Source organism: Triticum urartu, chromosome 6 (assembly GCF_003073215.2).
Source record: "Triticum urartu cultivar G1812 chromosome 6, Tu2.1, whole genome shotgun sequence".
NCBI lineage: Eukaryota > Viridiplantae > Streptophyta > Magnoliopsida > Poales > Poaceae > Triticum > Triticum urartu.
The window spans coordinates 401,688,139-401,709,646 of NC_053027.1; the positions used below are offsets into that span (position 1 = coordinate 401,688,139).

Sequence of the window (21,508 nt, forward strand, 5' to 3'; positions counted from 1 at the left end):
AGATCTTCATGATGTCCATGGCCATGAAGTGACATCCATGGCCATGAAGGGAGACACTTATTTTCGGATGAAGGGACTATGTTTGTAATCATTTGGTTAATGTATTGGCTGAGGCTACGTGAGTCACTTGAATGAAGGCACTCCACGCTAACTGTGTATTGACTTTGATGGAGAAGCCTCTCGTCTACGGTAAGCACAAGGGAACAAGATTCGATGGCAAAGTCAATGTGCGATTCAAACCTTATCTTTTCCTTTTCACTACAGTTTTGACGTCTGGTTTATCCTATGATTTAACCTTTTGATCACTCTAGGCAACACAGTACACCTTGGACGATGACTTATCTGCCTGCTTCATCGGCAACAGCCATGATAACGAGGATGTATTTATTTATTTTTTTGAAAGGAATGTTGTGTGGCTCTTTATTAAGCAGATGGGACTGTTACATCGCTAATTACAGTAGGCATTATAAAATTCGGAGGATCATCATCCCAGCAAAAGCTAGAGTTTGACAAAAGCATGCCTAGCTATAATGTGAGCCACCTTATTAGCATCCCTTGAGCAGTGTTTGAGAGAAACATGATCCAGCCGGTGCGTAATCGCAAAGCACTCAGCCATAATTGCCGTCTATGGGCTCGGAACTTCTGTCATACCTTTCCAGAGCTGGACAAGTTCCAGAGAATCAGATTCGACGGTAACCAGGGAGTAGCCCAACTGTTCAACAAGGACCAACCCTTTTAACAGAGCCATTGCCTCCGCTGAAGCTGGACTCAACACATTGGCAATTCCCTCACCCCCTCCAGCCACAGCTTCTCCCCTATCATTGCGGACAACAGCACCCATTGCACCCGAACCATTGTCAAAGAAGCCATGATAACGAGGATGTTTGTGACCTTTGAAGGATCTGTTTACCAAGTACAGGCACGGTCCGTCAGTGTTCTACTCACTGCAAGACTGTCGTACAAAACCGCCACTCTTCCATACAGTGGCTTCTACGTGCTAGATGAGCAGCTCAGATTAGTTTAGTTAGAAATTAGAACCTTATTTTGTACTCCCTCTGTACAAATATAAGATGTTCTAACTTTTTTGTGAATTAGATGCATATAGACATATTTTAAGTGTGTTTGTCCACTCGTGTATGTAGACTATATTGCAATATCCAAGACATCTTATATTTGTGAACAGAGGGAGAATCTTCTTAGTGGATTTTGTATAGCTAACTTGTGGTGTGAGGCGACAGCGGAACTGCTTAGGTAAGATCATTACGGAGAGGTAGAACCATGATTTTACGCTAGTGCAACTTTTTAACCTTGTGATGCCATTAAGAACAGTAGCGAACAACTGATCACTAAGATTCAGAATACCAAATACAATTGCAAATCAGCACGATGCCGCAAGATAAAACAGGCTTACATTGCCCAAATGTATATATAGTATAGTATGATATGCTTCACAAAAGGGAAATCATACAAACTACTAGCCTATAGTTGTAATACAAAGGAGCGACGCAGTGCAAAGGTCAGATACAATAATCTCCAGTAAGTGTTTTGTCTTGTCTTCCGATGTAAAAGTGTAGAAGATGCTAAAACAGGTGGCACGACGCCTCCTTCAGATACAGACGAGCTTTGCTTGCTACGGCTACAGCGGCACAACCTAGGAGTATTGTTCCACAATCACCTGCACACGTACTTTATTCAAATCCACATGTTTTCCAACCAAGTTGATCACAGTAACTCAATTAGTGGTTCAGTTGATGTAGAAAAATAGCAGATCATTGAGCCCATGGAAGTTGCATGCCATCAATCCTAGCTAATTTCCCATAGAGCACGCTTTTATTAAACAAATATTTATTATGAGCAAACTAGAGGACTAAAATTAATTGCTCGTTTTTTGCCGAATACGGAGAACCCGCTCAGATTAATTTCATAGAGAAATGTTGGTTCAGCGTTTAATCGCTGATGTTTGATCCCATCTTTCCTGAAACATGCACTTTTTACTTCCTAGAGATCATCAAAATATAGAAACTTGGAGAGTTCAGATTGAAGTTCCGGAAACAGTAAAACACCCAAATGGTGTGAGTACTTCTGTAAAAAAATGGCTTTTGAGCCCTACTATCGGTCCTACCTCACAAATAATATGAACAAGTCTTCATCTGTTATTGCTCCAAGCTCCATTCTTCTCTCCAAAGCAGTCAGGCCCCCGCCATCTTTAATTGTTGTTCTTGCACCCCTGTGAAAAAGGGAGCCCAATTAAAACAAAATTACTGAAACAAAATGGACTCAGAATTTATCATTTTCATGGTCTCCAAAGGCAAATGAGAGGATGTTGACAGGACATCATAGTAATAATAAGAAAAAACAAAATAGAATGTGTTCTGCATACTGCTTCCACAATTTGTACTAGTCTGTTGAAATTTATCATATGTGATCTGGAACAGACACCAATTAAAACCACACAAGCAAGTGAAACCACTATACACATCACTGTCGCCTGATCTACTGGAGGCAGAGCGCTATGGTGGCCACTATATTGGTGTGATTGACCATATTGTTGACTGAAGATGGCATATGAAGTCTTTCAACTAAAATGATAAAAACTTTCATGGTTGCTTTTTTACAGTGATCGGTGAACCTGGACACAGGATGATAGAAACTTCAATGATTCCAAGTATTCCCTCTGTAAACTAATACAAGACGTTTTAGATCACTATTTTAGTGATCTAAAATGTCTTATACTCCCTCCGTCCCAAAGTAAGTGTCCCAACTTTGTACTAAAGTTGAGACAGTTATTTTGGGACAAAGGGAGTACTAGTTTACGGAGGTAGTATCTTACAAGACACCAGTCACATTTGTTTTAAATATTTAGTTAAAATGATAAAATCTAGCAAACACGTTCTCAAAATCCCCAAAAGAAGTATCATATCTGCGTCTAAATTTCTCAATGCCTAGTTATTATGGTGAATGAAATGAAAAAGACAACCAATCTTTTTTGAGAGAGAAAAGTACGGTCTTCTTGTAAAGAAATCAGTGTACTTCAATGCTGAAACATTATGTATTCAAGTGGAAACATGGAGCTCTTGGCATGAGCAATCATTACATGTCCAAGCACTGAAAATATATTGGAATATAATTAACAGATGACTATACAGCAGGAATGCAACCTTACCTCTTCAGTAGATGCTTGGTAAGGGCATCATTACTCTTTTGGACACAATGGTGCAATGGTGTCCGTCCATGGAAATCCCGCTTATTAATATCCGCGCCCATAAGTAGCAGAAGCTCCACTAGTACAGGATGACCATGTTGACATGCCAAGTGCAATAAGGAGCAGCCTTGCAGACAACCTTCCGGTCTCCCGGAATCCTCTATTTTCTCACAAGAGGCTGGATCAAATAATTTCCTGTCTGTTACTGGTAGAACATGATTAACGTCGTTGTTCAACTCATCGTATGTCATGTTAGGGCTTGCATCAGCCAACACAAGAATGCGATACACTGCTCTCACATCATTTGTCCTTATAGCTTCCAGTATACCAATGGTAATTTGATTGGCGTCTTTGGCAATAAGAAGTTTGTCCACGTACTGCACAGATCATTTATGAGAAAGAATTATGGAATAACGTACAGAAGTTGATCGGTAGAATAGTGAAAACTGCTGGAGGAACAGCAGTATAGTCAATATCATAATTCATACATGAAGCTAAATATTATTAATCCCCAAAAGTCCAAAGTATCTGCAGGGAAATGACAGCATTACTTCATTGGATACAGACTCAACATGAAAGCTTGAAGTTTCTAGTCAGCCATTACATTAATTGTGATGTAATTTGTCGATTTCAACTCAAATATTATAGTCAAACAGCCATTTTGTGGATACTAATTCCAGAAATCTTATGCTAGCACATCAGGCTGCCAGGCTCCTCTAACAATATATTGGATGATTGGCTCACTAAAGCCCAGAAGTTTTACAAACTAAAATAACCGACACTACAGCAGAATAACCACTAGTACAATGTTCATAAACACAGAAAGATTGCCTTTTGGAAACTTCAATCAGCAAATGCCCGACTCGCCATATATTAGCTACTGAGTGTTAGAGTTATATTTATGGTGGCCTTTGGCCTTTTGCATTCTGGCCTTTGGCCTCCTGATAATACCAAGTTGCATATTTCCCTAACATGGTATTAGAGCTCTAGGTATTTTTTCGCACGCGCAACTCGTGCTTCTGATCCATCTCACGCTCGCTGTTGCTCTCGGCGTCGCTCATCCTTCCCTGTGATCTGTCTCGATCCAGTTGCCACTCCCGATCTGCCCCGATTCCTTCTGATCTTGGCTGCTGGACTACTCCCTTCGATCGGCTGCTCCTCTCCCGTGAAGACTTGCTGCGGCCGCGTCAGGATTTGGCCGTCCGTCCTGCAGATCTTCGCCCAACCGCCAGATTCCGTGCGCCAGCCGCCGGATCCCTGTTTCCCTGCTGACCCACGCGCGCTCCTCTGTGCCGCCCACCCCGTTGCACCGGCCGCCGTGCTGATCTGCCGCTGCTAACTCCGCCGTTGGCGGCCCAACTTCCCGATCTCCTCAACCTGCAGCTGCCCTTCCGGCCGTGCCCGATCTCTGCCCGCTGCCTTGTTCGCTGGCCGCGCCCGACCTCTGCCCTGCTCCGCCCGCTGCATCGTGCGAGTGGACGTGCGGCCTCTGCCCTGCTCTGCCTGCTGCATCGTGCGCGTGATCGTGCGTTCTTTTTTGAGCCTGCTTGTGCTGCTCTGTTCGGCTGGGCTCAGTTCACGTGGGCTGAGCTGCTTGGTCTAATTGCCTTCTCCCACAAAATAAAAAAATATGTCGTTGCCATCCGGTGTTCCCTATGTTGATCCCGTCTCGCACACGCGCCGTCTCCCGGTCCTTGGTGCTCGTCCACATGTGACGTTGTCCCCTCCGGCTTTTTCAGCAAGGTGTGGTGGGCTCTCTACGTCGACTCCTCCCATGGCTTCCGCGCGCGGCGGTGACCGCTCTACATCGACTCCTCCCGCGGCTTCCGCGCGTGGCGGTGACCACTCTATGTTGACTCTTCCAGCGGCTTCCACGCGCGGGGGTGATCGCTCTACGCGGACACCTCCCGCGGCTTCCGCGCACGGCGGTGACCGCTCTACACCGACTCCTCCCGCGGATTCCACACGCAGCGGTGATCGCTCTATGTCGACTCCCCCAGTGGCTTCCACATGTGGCTCTATGTCGACTTGCTACTCTCGGTCGACTCTACACGCCACTTCCACGGGTGGTGGCGACTGCTCACCATCAGCAGGTGTTTCTACCTCGACCTCCTCTGTTGTGTCCTTATCTGCGCGTGAGATTGCGCAGCTGCGACGCCTGCTTGCTGCTTGGGATTCTTCACCGACAGGTTCTGCAGTTCCCGTGACCAACTCTTCTGGCATTGAGAAACCACCTTCTACTTATTCATGTTCTTACGGCTGATGGCACTCCCCTCCCTGTAGCTAGTCGATGCACTCTTAGCACTTCTTCATTTCATGTTCCCTCTGTCGCTCATGTTCCTCGACTTACCATGCAGCTCATATCTAGAGGTCAGATTGTTGACTCTAGTTGTAGGGTCACTCTCGACTTTGATCCGTGTTCTGTACAGGATCGTCGCACAGGCGCTCTGCTTGGTGCTGGCCCTCAACGCCCTGATGGTCTCTGGGAGCTTGATTGGCTTCGTCTTCCCTCCACTGCCACCGGCGCCAGTGTCGCAGCCCCTGTTGCTGCATCTACTAGTTCTTTTCAACAGTGGCATCATCGTCTTGGCCATCTGTGTGGTTCTCGTCTCTCGTCTTTGGTTCATCGCGGTGTTCTGGGGTCTGTCTCCGGTAACGCTTTGTTGGATTGTCTGGGTTGTAGGCTTGGTAAGCAGATTCAGCTACCCTATCCTCACAGTGAGTCGGTGTCCAAGCGCCCTTTTGATCTCATTAACTCCGATGTTTGGGGTCCGGCTCCCTTCGCTTCGAAAGGGGGTCATCGCTACTATATTATCTTTATAAATGATTTTTCTTGGTACACTTGGATTTATTTCATGTCATCTCGTAGTGAGGTCTTATCTATATACAAAAAATTTGCTGCCATGGTTCATACACAGCTTTTCGCTCCTATTCATGTTTTTCGCGCAGATTCAGCTCGTGAGTATATCTCCCATGCACTGCGAGATTTCCTTGCTGAGCAGGGTACTCTTACTCAGTTCTCTTTCCCTGGTGCTCATACTCAAAATGGTGTGGCTGAGCGCAAGCATCGTCACCTTCTTGAGACGGTGCGTGCAATGATGATCGCCGCCTCTTCCGCCTCACTTCTGGGCTGAGGCTATTACCACTTCCACCTATCTCATCCATATTCAGCCATCTGCTGCTCTACATGGTGGTATTCCTCTCGAGCGTCTTTCTGGTCGTTCTCCTGATTATTCGGCGCTTCATTTGTTTGGTTGGGTTTGCTATGCTTTGCTTGCCCCTCATGAACGCACCAAACTGACCGCTCGGTCTATTGAGTGTGTCTTTCTTGGATATAGTGATGAGCATAAGGGCTATCGGTGTTGGGATCCTATCGGTCGTCGAATGCTTATTTCCTGGGATGTGGCCTTTGATGAGTCTCGTCCATGGTTTTTGAGTCGCTGTATAGTCGCCGACTAATCGCCAAGTCGTTTTCCAAAAATCAGGACGACTCGCGACTATACAGCGACTTTCGTCGACTATACGCCGAGCCGCAGGGCTCGCGGCAACTCGCCAAGTCGCGACTCAAAAACCTTGGTCTCGTCCCTTCTACCCGCGTCCATCCTCTCCTACCTTTTCCACGGAGGACATCTCTTTTCTTACTCCTCGCCCATTATTCCTACTCCTCGTCCCGCTGTTGCAGATCGGACGCCATCCTCTTCTATGGGTTCTTCTTCGCCCTCCTCGCATGACTCTCCACCTTCATCATCGACACCTTTCACTTCTCCACCTTCATCACTGATACCTTCCACTTCTCCACCTTCATCACTGATACATTCCCCGTCTCCACCTCCAGTGGTTCCACCTCTTCCCTCCTTTCCTTTTCATTATACTCGTCGTCCACGTGTTGTGGGTGAGTCTATTTCTGGTGCGTCTTCCTCCTCTCAGTCGACTTATGGTCTTCGCTCTTGGCCTTGTCCCCCCCCCCTAACCGATATTCTCCTTCTCACTATGGTCTTTCGACCGTCCTTGAGCCGACTTCTTATCGAGATGTTGTCGTTCATCCTGAATGGCAGCTTGCGATGGCAGAGGAGATTGCCGCCCTTGAGCGCACTGGCACGTGGGATCTGGTTTCTCTTCCTCCCCGTGTTCGTCCCATCACTTGTAAGTGGGTCTATAAGATTAAGACTCGCTCTGATGGTTCTCTTTAGCGTTATAAAGCTCATCTTGTGGCTCGTGGTTTTCAGCAGGAGCATGGTCGTGATTACGATTAGATTTTTGCTCCTGTGACCCATATGACCACTGTTCGCACACTTCTCGCCGTGGCCTCTGTTCGCCATTGGTCTGTCTCAGCTTGATGTGAAGAATGCCTTTCTAAATGGTGAGTTGCGTGAGGAAGTTTATATGCAACCACCACCTGGGTATTCAGTTCTTGATGGCATGGTTTGTCGTCTTCGTCGCTCTCTCTATGGCCTTAAGCAAGCCCCCCTGCTTGGTTTGAGCGCTTCGCCTCTGTGGTGACTGCCGCTGGTTTTTCGCCCAGTGTTCATGATCCAGCGTTGTTTGTCCACCCTTCTCCTCGTGGTAGGACTCTTCTTCTATATGTTGATGACATGATCATCACTGGTGATGACTCTGAGTACATTGCCTTTGTCAAGGCACGTCTTAGTGAGCAGTTTCGTATGTCGGATCTTGGTCCTTTTTGCTACTTTCTTGGGATTGAGGTTTCTTCTACCTCTGATGGCTTCTTTATTTCCCAAGAAAAGTATATCCAAGATCTTCTCACTCATGCGGCTCTTAGTGATGAGCGCACCGCTGATACTCCTATGGAGCTCAATGTTCACCTTCGTGCTTCTGATGGTGAGCCCTTGTCTGATCTGACACGTTATCGTCATCTTGTTGGGAGTCTTGTCTATCTCGCTGTCACTCGTCCGGATATCTCCTATCCTGCCCATAGAATAGTCAGTTTGTTTCTGCTCCCACTTTGGTTCACTATAGTCATCTTCTTTGTGTTCTACGATATCTTCGTGGCACGATCTCTCATCGTCTCTTCTTTCCCAGTTCTAGCTCGCTACAGCTCCAAGCCTATTCGGATGCTACATGGGCTAGTGATCCCTCGGATCGCCGTTCACTATCTGCTTACTATGTTTTTCTTGGTGGTTCTCTCATTGCCTGGAAGACAAAGAAACAGACTACAGTTTTCCGTTTGAGTGCAGAGGCTGAGTTGCGAGCTATGGCTTGACGGCAGAGGTGACTTGGTTACGATGGTCGCTTGAGGATTTTAGTGTTTCTGTTACTACACCTACTACCCTCTTGTCAGACAGTACAGGTGCTATCAGTATTGCGCAGGATCCTGTGAAGCATGAGCTTACCAAGCATTATTGGGGTTGATGCTTTCTTTGTGCGCGCTGTTGTTCAGGATCATTATTGCTCTTCAGTATGTGCCTTCCGAATTGCAGTTGGCGGACTTATTCACGAAGGCCCAGAATAGAGTGCAACATGGTTTTTACCTCTCCAAACTCAGTGTTGTGGATCCACCATGAGTTTGAGGGGGGGTGTTAAGAGTTATATTTATGGTGGCCTTTGGCCTTTTGCATTCTGGCCTTTGGCCTCCCACTTGTACATGTATATATGATGGCTTTAGCCTCCTGATAATACCAAGTTGCATATTTTCCTAACACTGAGAACGTGCTACTAGGCTTAGTCGCACAGACAGCACAGAAGAGCTTACCTTTGATTGTATGAACCTTTCCTTTATTGAGAATGCATCAGTAGGTTTAGGCTTTTCCATGAACAGGATAGCGCTATTTGACTCATCCATTCTGCATGGAATTAAATAATATTACACAATAAGTCACTGTCGAGAAATTAATTAGATAGGAGACAAGAGCAAAGTTTGCCCCGTATGTGGTAGTCCATTTGAAATCTCTAAAAAGACAAATATTTAGGAACGGAGGGAGTACTAAATACTCGTAGTGTCATTATGGAAGTTAATTGCGCTGCTACGGGAGTTAATTGCTCATGCATTGCTAAGAAGCTTATTTTTAAGGCCCCTCTTCAAGCCTCTTTACTTGCTTGGCTAGACTCCCTTCAATAAGTGTGGCCATTTTGGGATTGTAATCTAGTGTACATATGGGCTAATTGCTCATGTAACCCTGTTAATATGTCTCCCTTTATTTATAAAAAATATACATAGGAGTTACTCTACTGTTTTACTGTAGAAAACGTTTTATTTTTACTGCATGAATTGTTTAAACGGTTGTATCATCATAGTACCTAGTCTTTTGCAATTGAAAAATATATCAAAATATACATAAATGTTATCAACCATGATACATCTGTGTACTATATATAATGTATAATAATTGTGGCAATTAAGTTCTTGGCAACGTAAGGTAGTCTCTGAGGGTGAAGACCGCCACCAACTCCGATCTTTATAAGAGTATAAATATATGGTCAATGCGGTATCAAATTGAAAGATTATCTTCTGGCTACTTGGTAGAAGATAAGAATAATAAAGTCAATAAGACTAGACTCAAACCCACAGATGAGGACCCGAAGTAATATCATTGCCCTAGTAAATAAGTATTATTAGCATTAGCATTTACAAAGTAGAAAGCACCTTCGCTTCCACTATCCCCATCTTATCCCTCCTCCACACACACACCCAGATCTGGTTGGTGGCCACACCACGCCTGCTTCGCAAAGCACCAGCATCTCTGGAACTCTACCCCACTGTTGGCCTCGATCAACAAGAACACAACTGATCCCTCAAATCAATGGCTTTTCGCTCACCCAATGAGAGGGAGATGGCATATCAGAGTGTGTAGTGGAGTATTGACGGAGTATCAGCAAGTATCTTTTCTTTGCCAAAAGAAAACTATTCCTATAACTATGTTTTCGAAAAGAATTATTCCAATACTTCTCTATACATATCAGGGTGTATCAGTACTGGATACGTATCAGGAAGCTGACACTGCGACTCCCCAACATATCAGGGTAACCTAGCTAATTCATTGAGCACCCTGTCACATAATGAATTTCAGTACACACTGAAAATTGATTGGAAATTCAATCCTAAGTTCACTCTATAAATAAACGAATTCCAGACTTCCAGAGAGCTCAAATAATTGTAAACGGTACATGTATAAGTACAAACAATCTGTACAGGTACACATGATCCGTTTAGCCCAAATTTGTTAACAGTCATCTCCCACAGCTTATCGATGTTTAGAAGAGGGAGTAGCTAGGACGAGAAATGTTTAAAACTTGAGTAGAAGAACTAGTTAACACGATACGTATATTGCTTGAACATACCCTTGATCTTCTTTTGGAAGCAAAGCTTCCCAAATGGAATTATTGTAATCATTTCCAAGTGCACGAAACAAATCAATAATTACTGGCTCCCATATTTTCACATCCAATCTCAAGGATCGAACCTACATCAAATAAGAACATCAGCTGCACTGTTGAAATAGTGACCTTGATATGGTATAATGTCTAAATCAAAAGACTATTAAAACCCTATATATCACAAGCCCGCAAAATATCATATACAGCAAAGATTGGCGTATTCACATAGTTATGAACATCTTATACTCATTAACAAATACTCCCTCTGTTCCACATTACTTGAAGTTCTAGTTTTGTCCTAAGTCAAACTATATTAAGTTTGACCGAGTATACAGAAATATATGCTAATATCTACAATATATAATATACATGGTATGAAAACATATTCCTAAGTCGGAGTTGGACTAAGTGGTAAGTACAATTCATTATTACGTCAGTACCAGCAAAGGGAAATATAATAGCTACATGTATTACAACAAGGTATGTGAACCTTTTCTGGCAAAGACATGGCAGTTTCAGAATTCGAAATTGGACTGCAACTGCGGGAAGGTAATGTCGATTGAGAAGACAGATCAATCGAGGAAAAAAGGACAGATCTTCTGGTGAACCAAAAGAATCTAGATCCTTCAGTTCATAAAGATACTTTGACAGGATACCAAGTACTAACATTGCAGAAAAAGGCAGCCCATAGTTCGCATTGAGTTCTGTCAACCATCTTCAATAGTGATCGGCGGCAGTGGACAGTATTACGCTGCTATTTTACAGCTTTACGCTAGTGCTATCACTAAGTTAATAACTCCAATCATTTCAAGTACAAAATCTTTCTGGGGATGACAGGGCCAACCCAATGTATACTGATCAAGTTGTAACGTAAATAAGGTGCCAAAAAAAGTAAATGTGCTAAAAATAAAGATTGGATATTGCACCTTTGAAATATGGACTCCAAGATTCCTGTGAGCCCCTGAGCACTCGATGCAAATAAGAATACCCAAGTTTAGAGATGCCCAATCAGGATCTGGAGAACGACATTCTGCACAACTGTCGTTTCCAGGGATATTCCTGAGATGGTTTATTGCATCACTGTGTGCTTCTGAACTTTTGCTCTCTTCAAGAGATGCAGCAGAATCAAGAGAACTTGCAGAACCATGACTTTCTGCTGCTAGATTCCCATATGGCGGCTGAAATAAGATGAAATCAGGATAAAATCAGTATAGTACTAACTTGAAGATAGCGAACTACATAAAACCACTACACTTGGGACAGCCTTCAAACATAACCACCACTTTTGGAACCAGGAGCCGATGCGATGCCAGCAATGCATGGGAACCCCACAGATGGCTAAAATGAGACCAGGAGTCGATGTGATGTCAGTCATGCACAGGAGCAAGGCTACAACTGTTGAATCACTAAACTGAAAGAGAGAGATTGTGTATGGGAATCGTCCTAATACACACCAGAGAAGGAGATCATGGTGTGGATGCCACGGTCAGAGTTTGGAACGAGAAGGCAAATTCCAACGATGGAGACAGGCTTCAAATTTGGCTGATGTCACTTCCTCTTGGTTTTGTGGTGGAGCTCCTGTGTTATGTGGAGTGGCTCAGCATGGCCGGAATGCCAGTGATGATGGCGCTCACTCAAGAGAGGGCAGAGGCTCAGAAGCGGGATGGAGAAGAGGCTGGGAAGAAGATGAGAGCTAACAAGTTGGCCCCACATCCACCTCAACATAGCGTTTTCGTAAGCTAAGCCACGTCAGCTCTTACATGCAGGCCCAGCATGCCGGATTTGCTCTCGAAACCACTGAACCCGATCATCAGTGTAAGTTTTCACTTCCTGCCCCAGAAGTAGTGCTTTTAGCAAATTTTCCCAAAAGTGGTGGTTATGTTTGAAGGCTGCCCCACATGTGGTGGTTTTATGTAATATATACTCACTTGAAGAGGAACTGTTTTTCGCATGTATGCAATTGCACTAAAATGGAGCCAATCTTAAGGCAGGTCAAGCACTAGTAAAATGATTATGAAAAGCAAATGCTGCAATAAGATATCTGAAGTTTGCTACCAAACAGTTAAGCAGGTTTTTTAGATAGATTTTGATACAGCTAACCAAGTGTTTCTGTAGAATGCAACAAAAGAAAAGACCGGAGCAAACCTGATGCGAAAATGGTGAATTCAGCAGTGATGCAATAACTCCTGTTATTTTTTCGATCCAGTCCTTTTGGTCAGCCTCTGTCTCCGCCTGCCATCAACAAAGCGAAAATTGGATCTCAGGAAACATATGGCATCACTTCTCGAAAAATGAATATCATAAGTTCATAACAATGTGTTTTTCTTCTGACATCTCAAAACACTGTTTTTCTTCAAACCCTAAAATTTGTGCTATATACAGAACGCTCAACGTTTAAGGGGTAACAGTTACAATTACCTGTAAAGTGTATGCCTTCATGGGAGTGATTACTCTGAAGCAAAATCTTAAATCATTTTCTTCAGCATCCATCTTAATTGTTGAAGTTCTGAGATTAATTGTACGACATGAAAGAGAATCATCCCCCTGAGATGAAGCTTTTGGATTTAAGAATCTGAAGCGACTAAATACACCAGTCGGTTCAGCAGTTTGCTGTGATGCCACTCCTTGCTTCCAAAGAACAAAACAAGGTAAGTATACAATAAATAACAAATAACAGCTGCTTATGGTGAATTATATAACACATTTACGGCATAACTTCTCAAACGCCGCACTTAAACAATCTATCATATCCCCACTCTAATCACCAATTGCGCAGAAACTTTGTAGAGCACAAATTACACTGTAGTGACATAGCCCTTAGAAAATTAATCCACTTTTTTTTAGCCAAAAGACAGTGGGGAAGATCCCCGCTGTAACTCATTTTTAAAATTAATCCACTTGATGGGGAAAATGTGCATCAGTCTGATACCTTCCACACAGAGAATGATTAATCACCAACCTTCCACACAGAGAATGATTAATCACCAAACATAAACAATACTAGATCATATTCTAATTGAAAGAGGAAAATGGCACAGTAAGTAAGAGTCATAAAAACCATGATCAAGGATTAGATACTAGAAAACATAATGTTTATCACAAATATAGCTGATTTACAACGAAAAAATCAATTATAACTATGAATAAGACGAAACATATATTTCTACAAAACATAAGTTTACCAACTCACGCAAGCAAAAGGTGAGAGCTCAGGATACTTAGTGTGCCAAGTTTTAAATAGACAGCCATGATCAAATTGCTAACCATACCGATTGTTTATTTCCCTTGTTCCCGTAGTAGTACAGAGTCCCATGGCTGTCAAGAACAAAATACCTCCTCTTCCATTCTCCTCGTAGATTTTCAGAACGCTTAAAGAGATAACCTTGTTTAATTATTTCAACCTGGTAAAAGAAAAATATTCAGGAAAAGCAACAGACTCCAGAAAATAATTACGAATGGAAAATATAATGAACATGTAGCTGATTTAATTATAATAAGAGGATAAAAGAAGAGTAGAGTACTAGATTTTGAGCCAAACAGTCATTATGTGGGGAACAGGTGCCTAAACAAATCAAGCACCAGTAGAAAAAAAAAAGTTCATCGGCACTAGGCATGTGTATTATCTCTGGGCTAAATGTTCTCTCCAAACCATTATGTGGGGAAGCAATGCAGCATCCATATAATTTCTAGTATTTTAGCCTATTATTTATGATTCTTTACTCGACAATGGATAATTAACTACCTGGCCATTGGCAGTTGACTGCATTAAGGCTTCAATCTTTTTATAGGATTGAAGACCAACAACATGTATGCCATCACCACTCGTAGATGTGTTTACATTACTAGCCATTCTCAAGTTTGCTATTTCTTCTTGAGTTCTGAACTCTTGAATTCTCTTTGCAAGTTTATCTTGCTCATTCATAGCCATTTCTTTTGATTGCTGCGCATATGTTAGAACCTGCATTAAGACATTGCAGTTAGCAAATTCATCGATAAGTTATGGTCAACGCATTCCTGGTTATCATAATTATCAGTTAAAACCAATATGCCAAAGGAGTGATTATTAAACCTGGTGAATGAATGGTTCCATTTGGCTCAGTAGCTCGAATCCCTAGAACAAAGAAAAAAAATCAAGGTCTCAACCAACAATACAACAAAGATCGCTTAAACTGTCGAGAGTATCCATGCCTGCTTAAAATATCTTAGATGGGCATCCATCACCGCGCTTATTGATTCCAAGAACTCGTACTTCTTCTTTGCTTCAATGTTTGCAAGGGCATGAACCTGAATTCCTTACATTGCAGGAGAATCATTGGCATGGTTACATAATATACATAACAATGCTATATGAAGAAAAAATGGTGATACATACTAAGTTAAAGCGGGATCTCTCGAAAGCTGACTTGCCATTGTGTAGATCCTGTAAAACGGGATTAGGAAGGTAGCGTGCACACTAAATTACATCCACTACGGAAAAGTTGTCACAGTTTACCTCCTCAAGTCCGGTCACTACTTCTGCTCTAGTCCCTTTCCGCACTGACACAAATTTTTCACGGGCCTGAGAAGCAAGATAGCAATAGGAAGAAATATTAAAAAATATATTCAAACCACATGGTATTCAGAAAAAGGTCAGATAATTCATTTATTCATGGTGCACCACAGGGCAACATGAAGAAATAAACAACAAAAATAGATAATGACATACTCCCTCCGATCTGAATTAATGGACGCATCCTCTATACAACATTGTATAGAGGTTGCGTCAATTAATTCGGATCGGAGGTATTAGTAGAAGTTAAGACATTACCTGATCATAGCTCATTGTAGCCCTATCCAAACGCTGTCGACAATCCTATATATTGGGCCAAATGTTAGCGCAATAGTAACAAACCAATGTGTTAAAATTCTCCACATCGAAATCAAGACAGTAGGCCAAGTGTAGTTAAGAGAACATCAATTATAAGTGTGGAATTAATTTTAAGACCATCTCAGTTTACTTAATTAAGTTTGAGCCCAACAAGCATAAAACTTGTTAAGACATGTGTGTGTGTGTGTGTGTGTGGGGGGGGGGGGGGGGGGGGGGGGTCACCTTTGCATCATGCAGATCCTCGTTAATGAATTGCGTCAAACGTTCACTAAGCATATGCTCGACCTGTTTGAAGGGACAGACTGATTAGAATGTTATAGTCACTTGTAATGATATTTTACTAGGAAAAAAGAACAGAGCGCCATACATCATGACCAAATGAAATGTAACAACTTTCCAGGAATCCATACATAAAGATTTTGTGATACGCAAATGAAGACCTCGTTACATAACACATAAATATCCTCTTTCAACACATGATTCAGGTTCTGGATATATGCTGGTGCAGTCAAGCTAAGTAAATCAAAATGTTTTCCTTTCTTAACAGTTTTTTCCAGCTCAAAGACCACTTTGGCATTTCCTTCCAATCAGTTCTGTTCCTTGCAATATAAGGATGTACAAGCCTTCACAAATTGGGGTATGCATGGCTCATAATTGCATTTTTGTGGTTTTGCAAATTCCCACCTTTATGTTAAAAGTGTAACATTTGACCACCTCTACTTTCAATCTGCCCCACATGTAGTGAAACTTACCACTAATCCAATTTGTAGGTGGTAAAATATACTGAGTATGCTACAGTCTAAACATTGAAGCTACAGTTGTCAAATTGCCATGGTTCCAAACTGCAGGTTTGAATCTGAAAACAGAAGAAGGAAAGCACAGGTACTGCTGATGCAAATGCTATAAATTGAAATGGTACAGATCATGCCATTACTCGCAAGGGATAAATTCAAGGCGTGCAACCTCAAAACTCAAAGGACAGTCCCAGTTCTAGAAGCTCCCACACCAGGTGGGGTCTGGGGATGGATTATACGAGGCAAGCCTTACCCCTGCACAGTGCAATGCAGAGAGGCTGCGTCGAACCCAGGACCTCTTGGCACACTACTGCGCCAGGCCTGTCCTTCAAACTCAAAACTTAGCAATGTTCAAAAAGAAAACTCAAAACTTAGCAAGAAAGATATTATTTTCTACTAAATTATTCTCACAGGTGAAGTAAACTACCAAGAAAGGTTGAGGCCAATGGTACATGATAGGTAGTACCTGGGAACGAAGGAGCTCCTTGTACGTTCCAAGCTCCCTAAAAGCAGTAGTGAACTTGGACATTACAGGCCCTGCAACATAATAAGGAATTTGAAAGTTCAGGTTTCTCCCAAATTTAAACGGCTACATGGAATCATATTTTACTGAAGAAACTTGTATAATCTAGTTCCAGTAAGATGGCATGGTGCAAATCATGTCGACTGTTGCAAAGAACTGTGGTCTATTAAGTAAATGTGGGAACATGAAGAACCAAGATTTAACAAAAATTACGGGGCACAAGATATTCAAATGAGAAGGATAATGGCTTCAGTAAGTATAGATGAGAAACCAGGACAAAAGTAAGCAAAAGAAACATCAGAGATTTTTGTGAAATAACCTCCAATGGCAACGCTAACAGGGTCATCTCGACCAGCACCAAAAGCTTCTAGGGCGTCAGCAAATAATAGATCTCCTGCATATCCTTCATCAAGAGATCCCCTGAAACTAAGGATATTAGCCAAACTATAACAAGCTTGAACATCAACCATAAGGTTTATTATTGTTTTAGTCCATAAAATTACAAAAGTACATAGTTACATGCAATATAATAGTAAAAATGGTTAGAAGCAGTAAGGAAAGGAGCATGTAAAATTATCCTTCACAGGCATCCATAGAATATATGCTATAGACATCCAAATTAATATTGGACCATAACACAATAATACAGGACCAAATTAATAATTTGCTTTCATCTAAAAACGTTTACAACTAGCTTTAGCATTCCAGTGAGGTCGTATGCCTTACGGAGGATTCATATGTTATGGATGCAGGGACTGGTTTAAGAATTAAGTACAGATAGGATATTATAGGGTTAGAAAAGAGATGACTTCAATTAAAAATTTACAGATGCATATAAGCTTTCTTGGGAGATGGAGTTTGAGTCTTAAGGATCTAGTCAGCCATCATATATATAAAGGACTAGCGTATGACCTTTTGGGGCATGCAATGAAACAGTCTCGAAAGGTTACTTGCTAGCCCTTTATATATAAGAAGACTAATATGATCCATGAAACTCTAACTCTGTCTCTAATTTCCTAACAAAGCACCTCTCTATCTTTATATTCCTAACTGAATGTATCGCCTTCCTATTTTTATTTTCTTCTTTCCTAATATAATCCCTGCCTTGATTGTGTATGCCGGCCGTAGGGCCTTGATCCACGCACATAACATGGTTTGTTATGTGAACCTTGGTTAACATTAGGATTAATATCATGCAGAGGTGGCATGGCTTCAACATTGAACGAAATAACTCGTTTTGTGGTTCCTTTTACAGGGAGTAGTGATTTCAATAGTTTCTCTATTACACAACATAAATCAGCACCACATCTAATCTAAGGCCACAGAAACTAAATATTTACTTGCCTTCAAATAGACTTAGGTAGTGAAAAGAGTTAATGTATTACATGAAATAAATAATATATGAGAAACCCATATAGTACTATGTATCTATAGCATCCGCAACGATGTGCATGCTGCCAGGTTGCTTTACGTTTCCACAACAAATCTTTACAGCTAAGGAACAGGGGTTAGGAGAAAAATATACATGAATTTTTTGCATCCTTTATGAAGGTTTGAACACCGCTGTTTCAGTTCATCGGTAAGTTGTTCCAAAGAATTGACCTGTGGATCAATTGAAATAAGTCAGAAACAACTTAAATGCATGTATAAGTTCAATTACAGTTTAAACTGGAAAGAAAGGTCCGTTGGCCAAAAAAGAGAGAGAAGTTGAAGGGAAATTTCATGCTCCATCTTGTGAAATTATTGAGACCAGTGTCCAAACAGTCATGTGTCAAGATCACTACTATTTCAGCGAAATGATCATTATGCCCGAATACTAGCCATCTAGAGAATAATCTTTGGATTTCTTTCATTGCTAAATTACAACAGAATTCAATCTTGAGTAAGGTTAGTCACGGAATACATATAAAATCCAAAAAACTGCAACCGAGGATCTTCTCATTTACAGATGAAGCCTATATGTCAGTTCAATATGTCAAAATTTCAATTTGCCATGCTGGTCCAACAAGGTGTTCCAATAATTCACAGAGCACCAATGTCGCTGCAAGGGCACAGTGCACATTTTTCCCTCCTCCTTTACCCCAAGGCTCATTTTGGAGCCCCTGGGACGAAGGGGGTTGACGTGGAAAAGATGGTAATTTCGTGTGGGCAGGCAGCTAGTCCCTGTATGAGTTAGCAGCCATGTCAATGCCTATTTGTCCCACCACGTCAATATGCGCCATTGATGACCCAATTTTATGTGTAACAGGACTAGTGTATTATACTGAAAGTATGGGATCAAAATGGGGCCTAGGCCATACATAACAAGGACCAAATACTGCCTACACAAACTGAAAACTGTAATGAGCACCAAACGACTTTTTGCGGTTTTAAACGATTAAATGACACCAAAACAGCATACACTATATTATAAGACGACTGTGCTTTGTATTGTTGCAAAAGTAAGTGAGTTACGCATTATTGTCTTATAGTGGTATTTTTATGCCTTTAGGTGCAGTGGCTTTTTGTTTATCAAATAGTAGTAGTTATATAGTGCACATTTTATCAACATTTCCAATGTAACTTTTAAGCAACAGAATAACATTTACTCTTTATAAAACAGTAACAGTGCTATATTTTGGATATGCTCAAATAATTTACTTGTTTTAGCACTAACAGCAAATAACATAATTTAAAAGGTGAAATAAATCATTGTAATTAAAAAGGTGGCTCAATAACATTTCAGACGCATAATTGCAAATCAACAAGAGGCATTGGCGACAAAACTAGCAAATTTCACGGACTGAATGGCCGGATTCAGAATTTGGCCAGCAAGCTTCCCAATTCACTGAATCCACAAGTGACAAGTTCGTCCTTACGTGGTCTAACCATTGTGTTCCAAGTGTGCGGCAAGCAGCAAAAATGATCTAAACACAAGAAGGCACCACTGCAACCGGAAAAGCCTCAGCCGTCAGCCCTCCAACTAATCACTATCTGGCACCAAAAAAGCCAAAAGGTAACAGGAATGCAGAGACCTACCCGGTAAGCAGACACAATGTGAGCCACTCATGCGGCCAGATTAGCACCAACCTACTCGATTCGCCCAATACAATCCAACACGGAATTTTATCGAGAAAAGCTCCAACCACTCAAAGAGCTCTCGCATTTCCAATCAAAACCGACCGACAACCAGGAAAGCACACGATCAAGTCGAGATCTCGCGACACAAAACGGTGCCGAATCCCCAAATTCGCCTCGGCTCTGTCATTACAACCATCAAAACCCTAAATACAGCTCAAAACCCACCATGCGCCTGATGCGAGCCCGCCAAGAACGCCAAGCAAAAACGCAGAACAAACCGGAGATCTCTTCAATCCACGGGATCCCAAATATGCTAACCCGGAGGGACCCCGATGATCGTGTACGCCTCGCGGGCAGGGAGAGAAGGGAAGCACCTGCTTGCGGAACATGGGGGAGTCCTCGAGCTTGGTGAAGGCCGCCATGTCTGTCCTCGAGTGGGGGCGAGGCTGCTCTCTGGAAGCTCCGGGAGATCTGGGCGTGGGCGGGAGGTGGAAGAGGAGTGCGGTCGGGCAGTTGCTGTCTCTCTGTCGCGTGGAGCTGTTCTCTTTCGTGGGTCGGTGAAGGAGGCCACTCAGGGCTCCGTCCGTTCCGTCGCCACCGGGTTTGCATGCGTTCGGCTGATTTTTGGGCCTAACTAGCAACTGATTCAGATGGTTGATGGGCTTTCAGGTTGGTTAGTGGGCTGGGCCGAATTTGTTGGTAGTGCATCAGATTAGAATGCTCGCCGAGCCTTCGGGCGAAATCACTAATTAAGAAGTACTTGTTGCAAAAAACACTCCACTTTTCCAGATCACGACAAGTGGCGCATATGCAGCGCGCCACTTATCGCAACCTGATAGTTTTCTTTTTTCATAGATATATTTATTCAAAATGTTTTATCTTTTAAACCGTGCGTTCAAATCTCGAACCGTTTTCATCATTGGATTTCTCGCGTTAAAATCTTCAAAACTAGATCCCATGTTCATAGATTTTGACGAACTTTTTTTTCATGAAGACAAACGAACGAAAAAACTGGGCGAAAAACCGAACCAGGAGCATGGTTTTTTTTCTTTTTCGAAAGAGGCATGCACGTGCCTCTCGCGAAATCACACCCGTGCCTCTCATGGAAGCAAAACTGTGACTCTCGTGGAAGGGAAAAAAATAGAAAACGTGTTTTTTTTTCGTTTTCAAGAGACACAGCCGTGACTCTTGCGAAAGCACACCCGTGCCTCTCGCAGAAGCAAAACTGTCACTCGCGAAAAAAACAGAAAACGCGTATTTTTTTCCCTTTCTGAGAGGCACGGCCATGACTCTTGCGAAAGCACAACCGTGGCTCTCACGGAAGCAGAACCGTGACTCTCGCGAAAGGAAAAAAACATAAAATGTGTTTTTTTCCTTCTGAGAGGCACGGACGTGACTCTCGCGAAAGCAAAATCGTGACTCTCGCGGAAGCAAAAACGTGACTCTCGCGAAAAAAAAATTAGAAAACGCATTTTTTTCATTTCCGAAAGGCACGGCCGTGACTCTCGCTAAAGCACAACCGTGTCTCTCACGAAAGAAAAAAAAAAGAAAACGCATATTTTTCGCGCAAAAAAATTGATCGAAATGCTAAGGAAGACCGGGAGAAAACCAAAATGTCAAAAAAAACGAAAAAAGTTTAAAAAGCCGAAAACGCGTGCGAAAAAAAACAAAAATCGAAGAGAGCGTTCAGACCACGACACGTGGCGAATGACTGTGAATGCGTCAAATGG

At 42.4% G+C, this 21,508-nt stretch overlaps 1 protein-coding gene across 2 annotated transcripts; it reads right to left on the reverse strand.

The window, feature by feature from the left end:
• Nucleotides 1-1,394: 1,394 nt before the first annotated feature.
• Nucleotides 1,395-20,352, reverse strand: LOC125513780 (ADP-ribosylation factor GTPase-activating protein AGD2-like). Of its 2 annotated transcripts, XM_048678970.1 has the most exons (20): nucleotides 20,153-20,352; nucleotides 18,244-18,320; nucleotides 17,038-17,138; nucleotides 16,662-16,732; nucleotides 15,624-15,686; nucleotides 15,342-15,386; nucleotides 15,027-15,092; nucleotides 14,907-14,954; nucleotides 14,723-14,818; nucleotides 14,604-14,645; nucleotides 14,277-14,492; nucleotides 13,804-13,935; nucleotides 12,953-13,162; nucleotides 12,680-12,766; nucleotides 11,461-11,712; nucleotides 10,499-10,620; nucleotides 8,913-9,003; nucleotides 3,164-3,579; nucleotides 2,123-2,227; nucleotides 1,395-1,675 (listed from the first exon to the last, which is right to left on the reverse strand). In XM_048678970.1, the coding sequence occupies exons 1-20, from the start codon at nucleotides 20,198-20,200 to the stop codon at nucleotides 1,672-1,674; spliced, it is 2,292 nt and encodes a 763-aa protein (XP_048534927.1). In that variant the 5' UTR covers nucleotides 20,201-20,352; the 3' UTR covers nucleotides 1,395-1,671. The 2 variants fall into 2 exon arrangements, with proteins under 2 accessions (XP_048534927.1, XP_048534928.1); XM_048678971.1 differs by lacking the exon at nucleotides 1,395-1,675 and having other exon boundaries at nucleotides 2,119-2,227.
• Between the last annotated feature and the right edge of the window lie 1,156 nt (nucleotides 20,353-21,508).

What these genes read in the sequence shown, in the direction of transcription:
- LOC125513780 (XM_048678970.1), bottom strand. Translation starts at nt 20,200, where the DNA reads ATGGCGGCCTTCACCAAGCTCGAGGACTCCCCCATGTTCCGCAAGCAG. An exon ending in TGTTAGCGTTGCCATTGGAG is followed by an intron (nt 16,733 to 17,037) that starts GTTATTTCACAA and finishes ATTATGTTGCAG; the next exon opens with GGCCTGTAATGTCCAAGTTC. An exon ending in AGAGATCCCGCTTTAACTTA is followed by an intron (nt 14,819 to 14,906) that starts GTATGTATCACC and finishes TAAGGAATTCAG; the next exon opens with GTTCATGCCCTTGCAAACAT.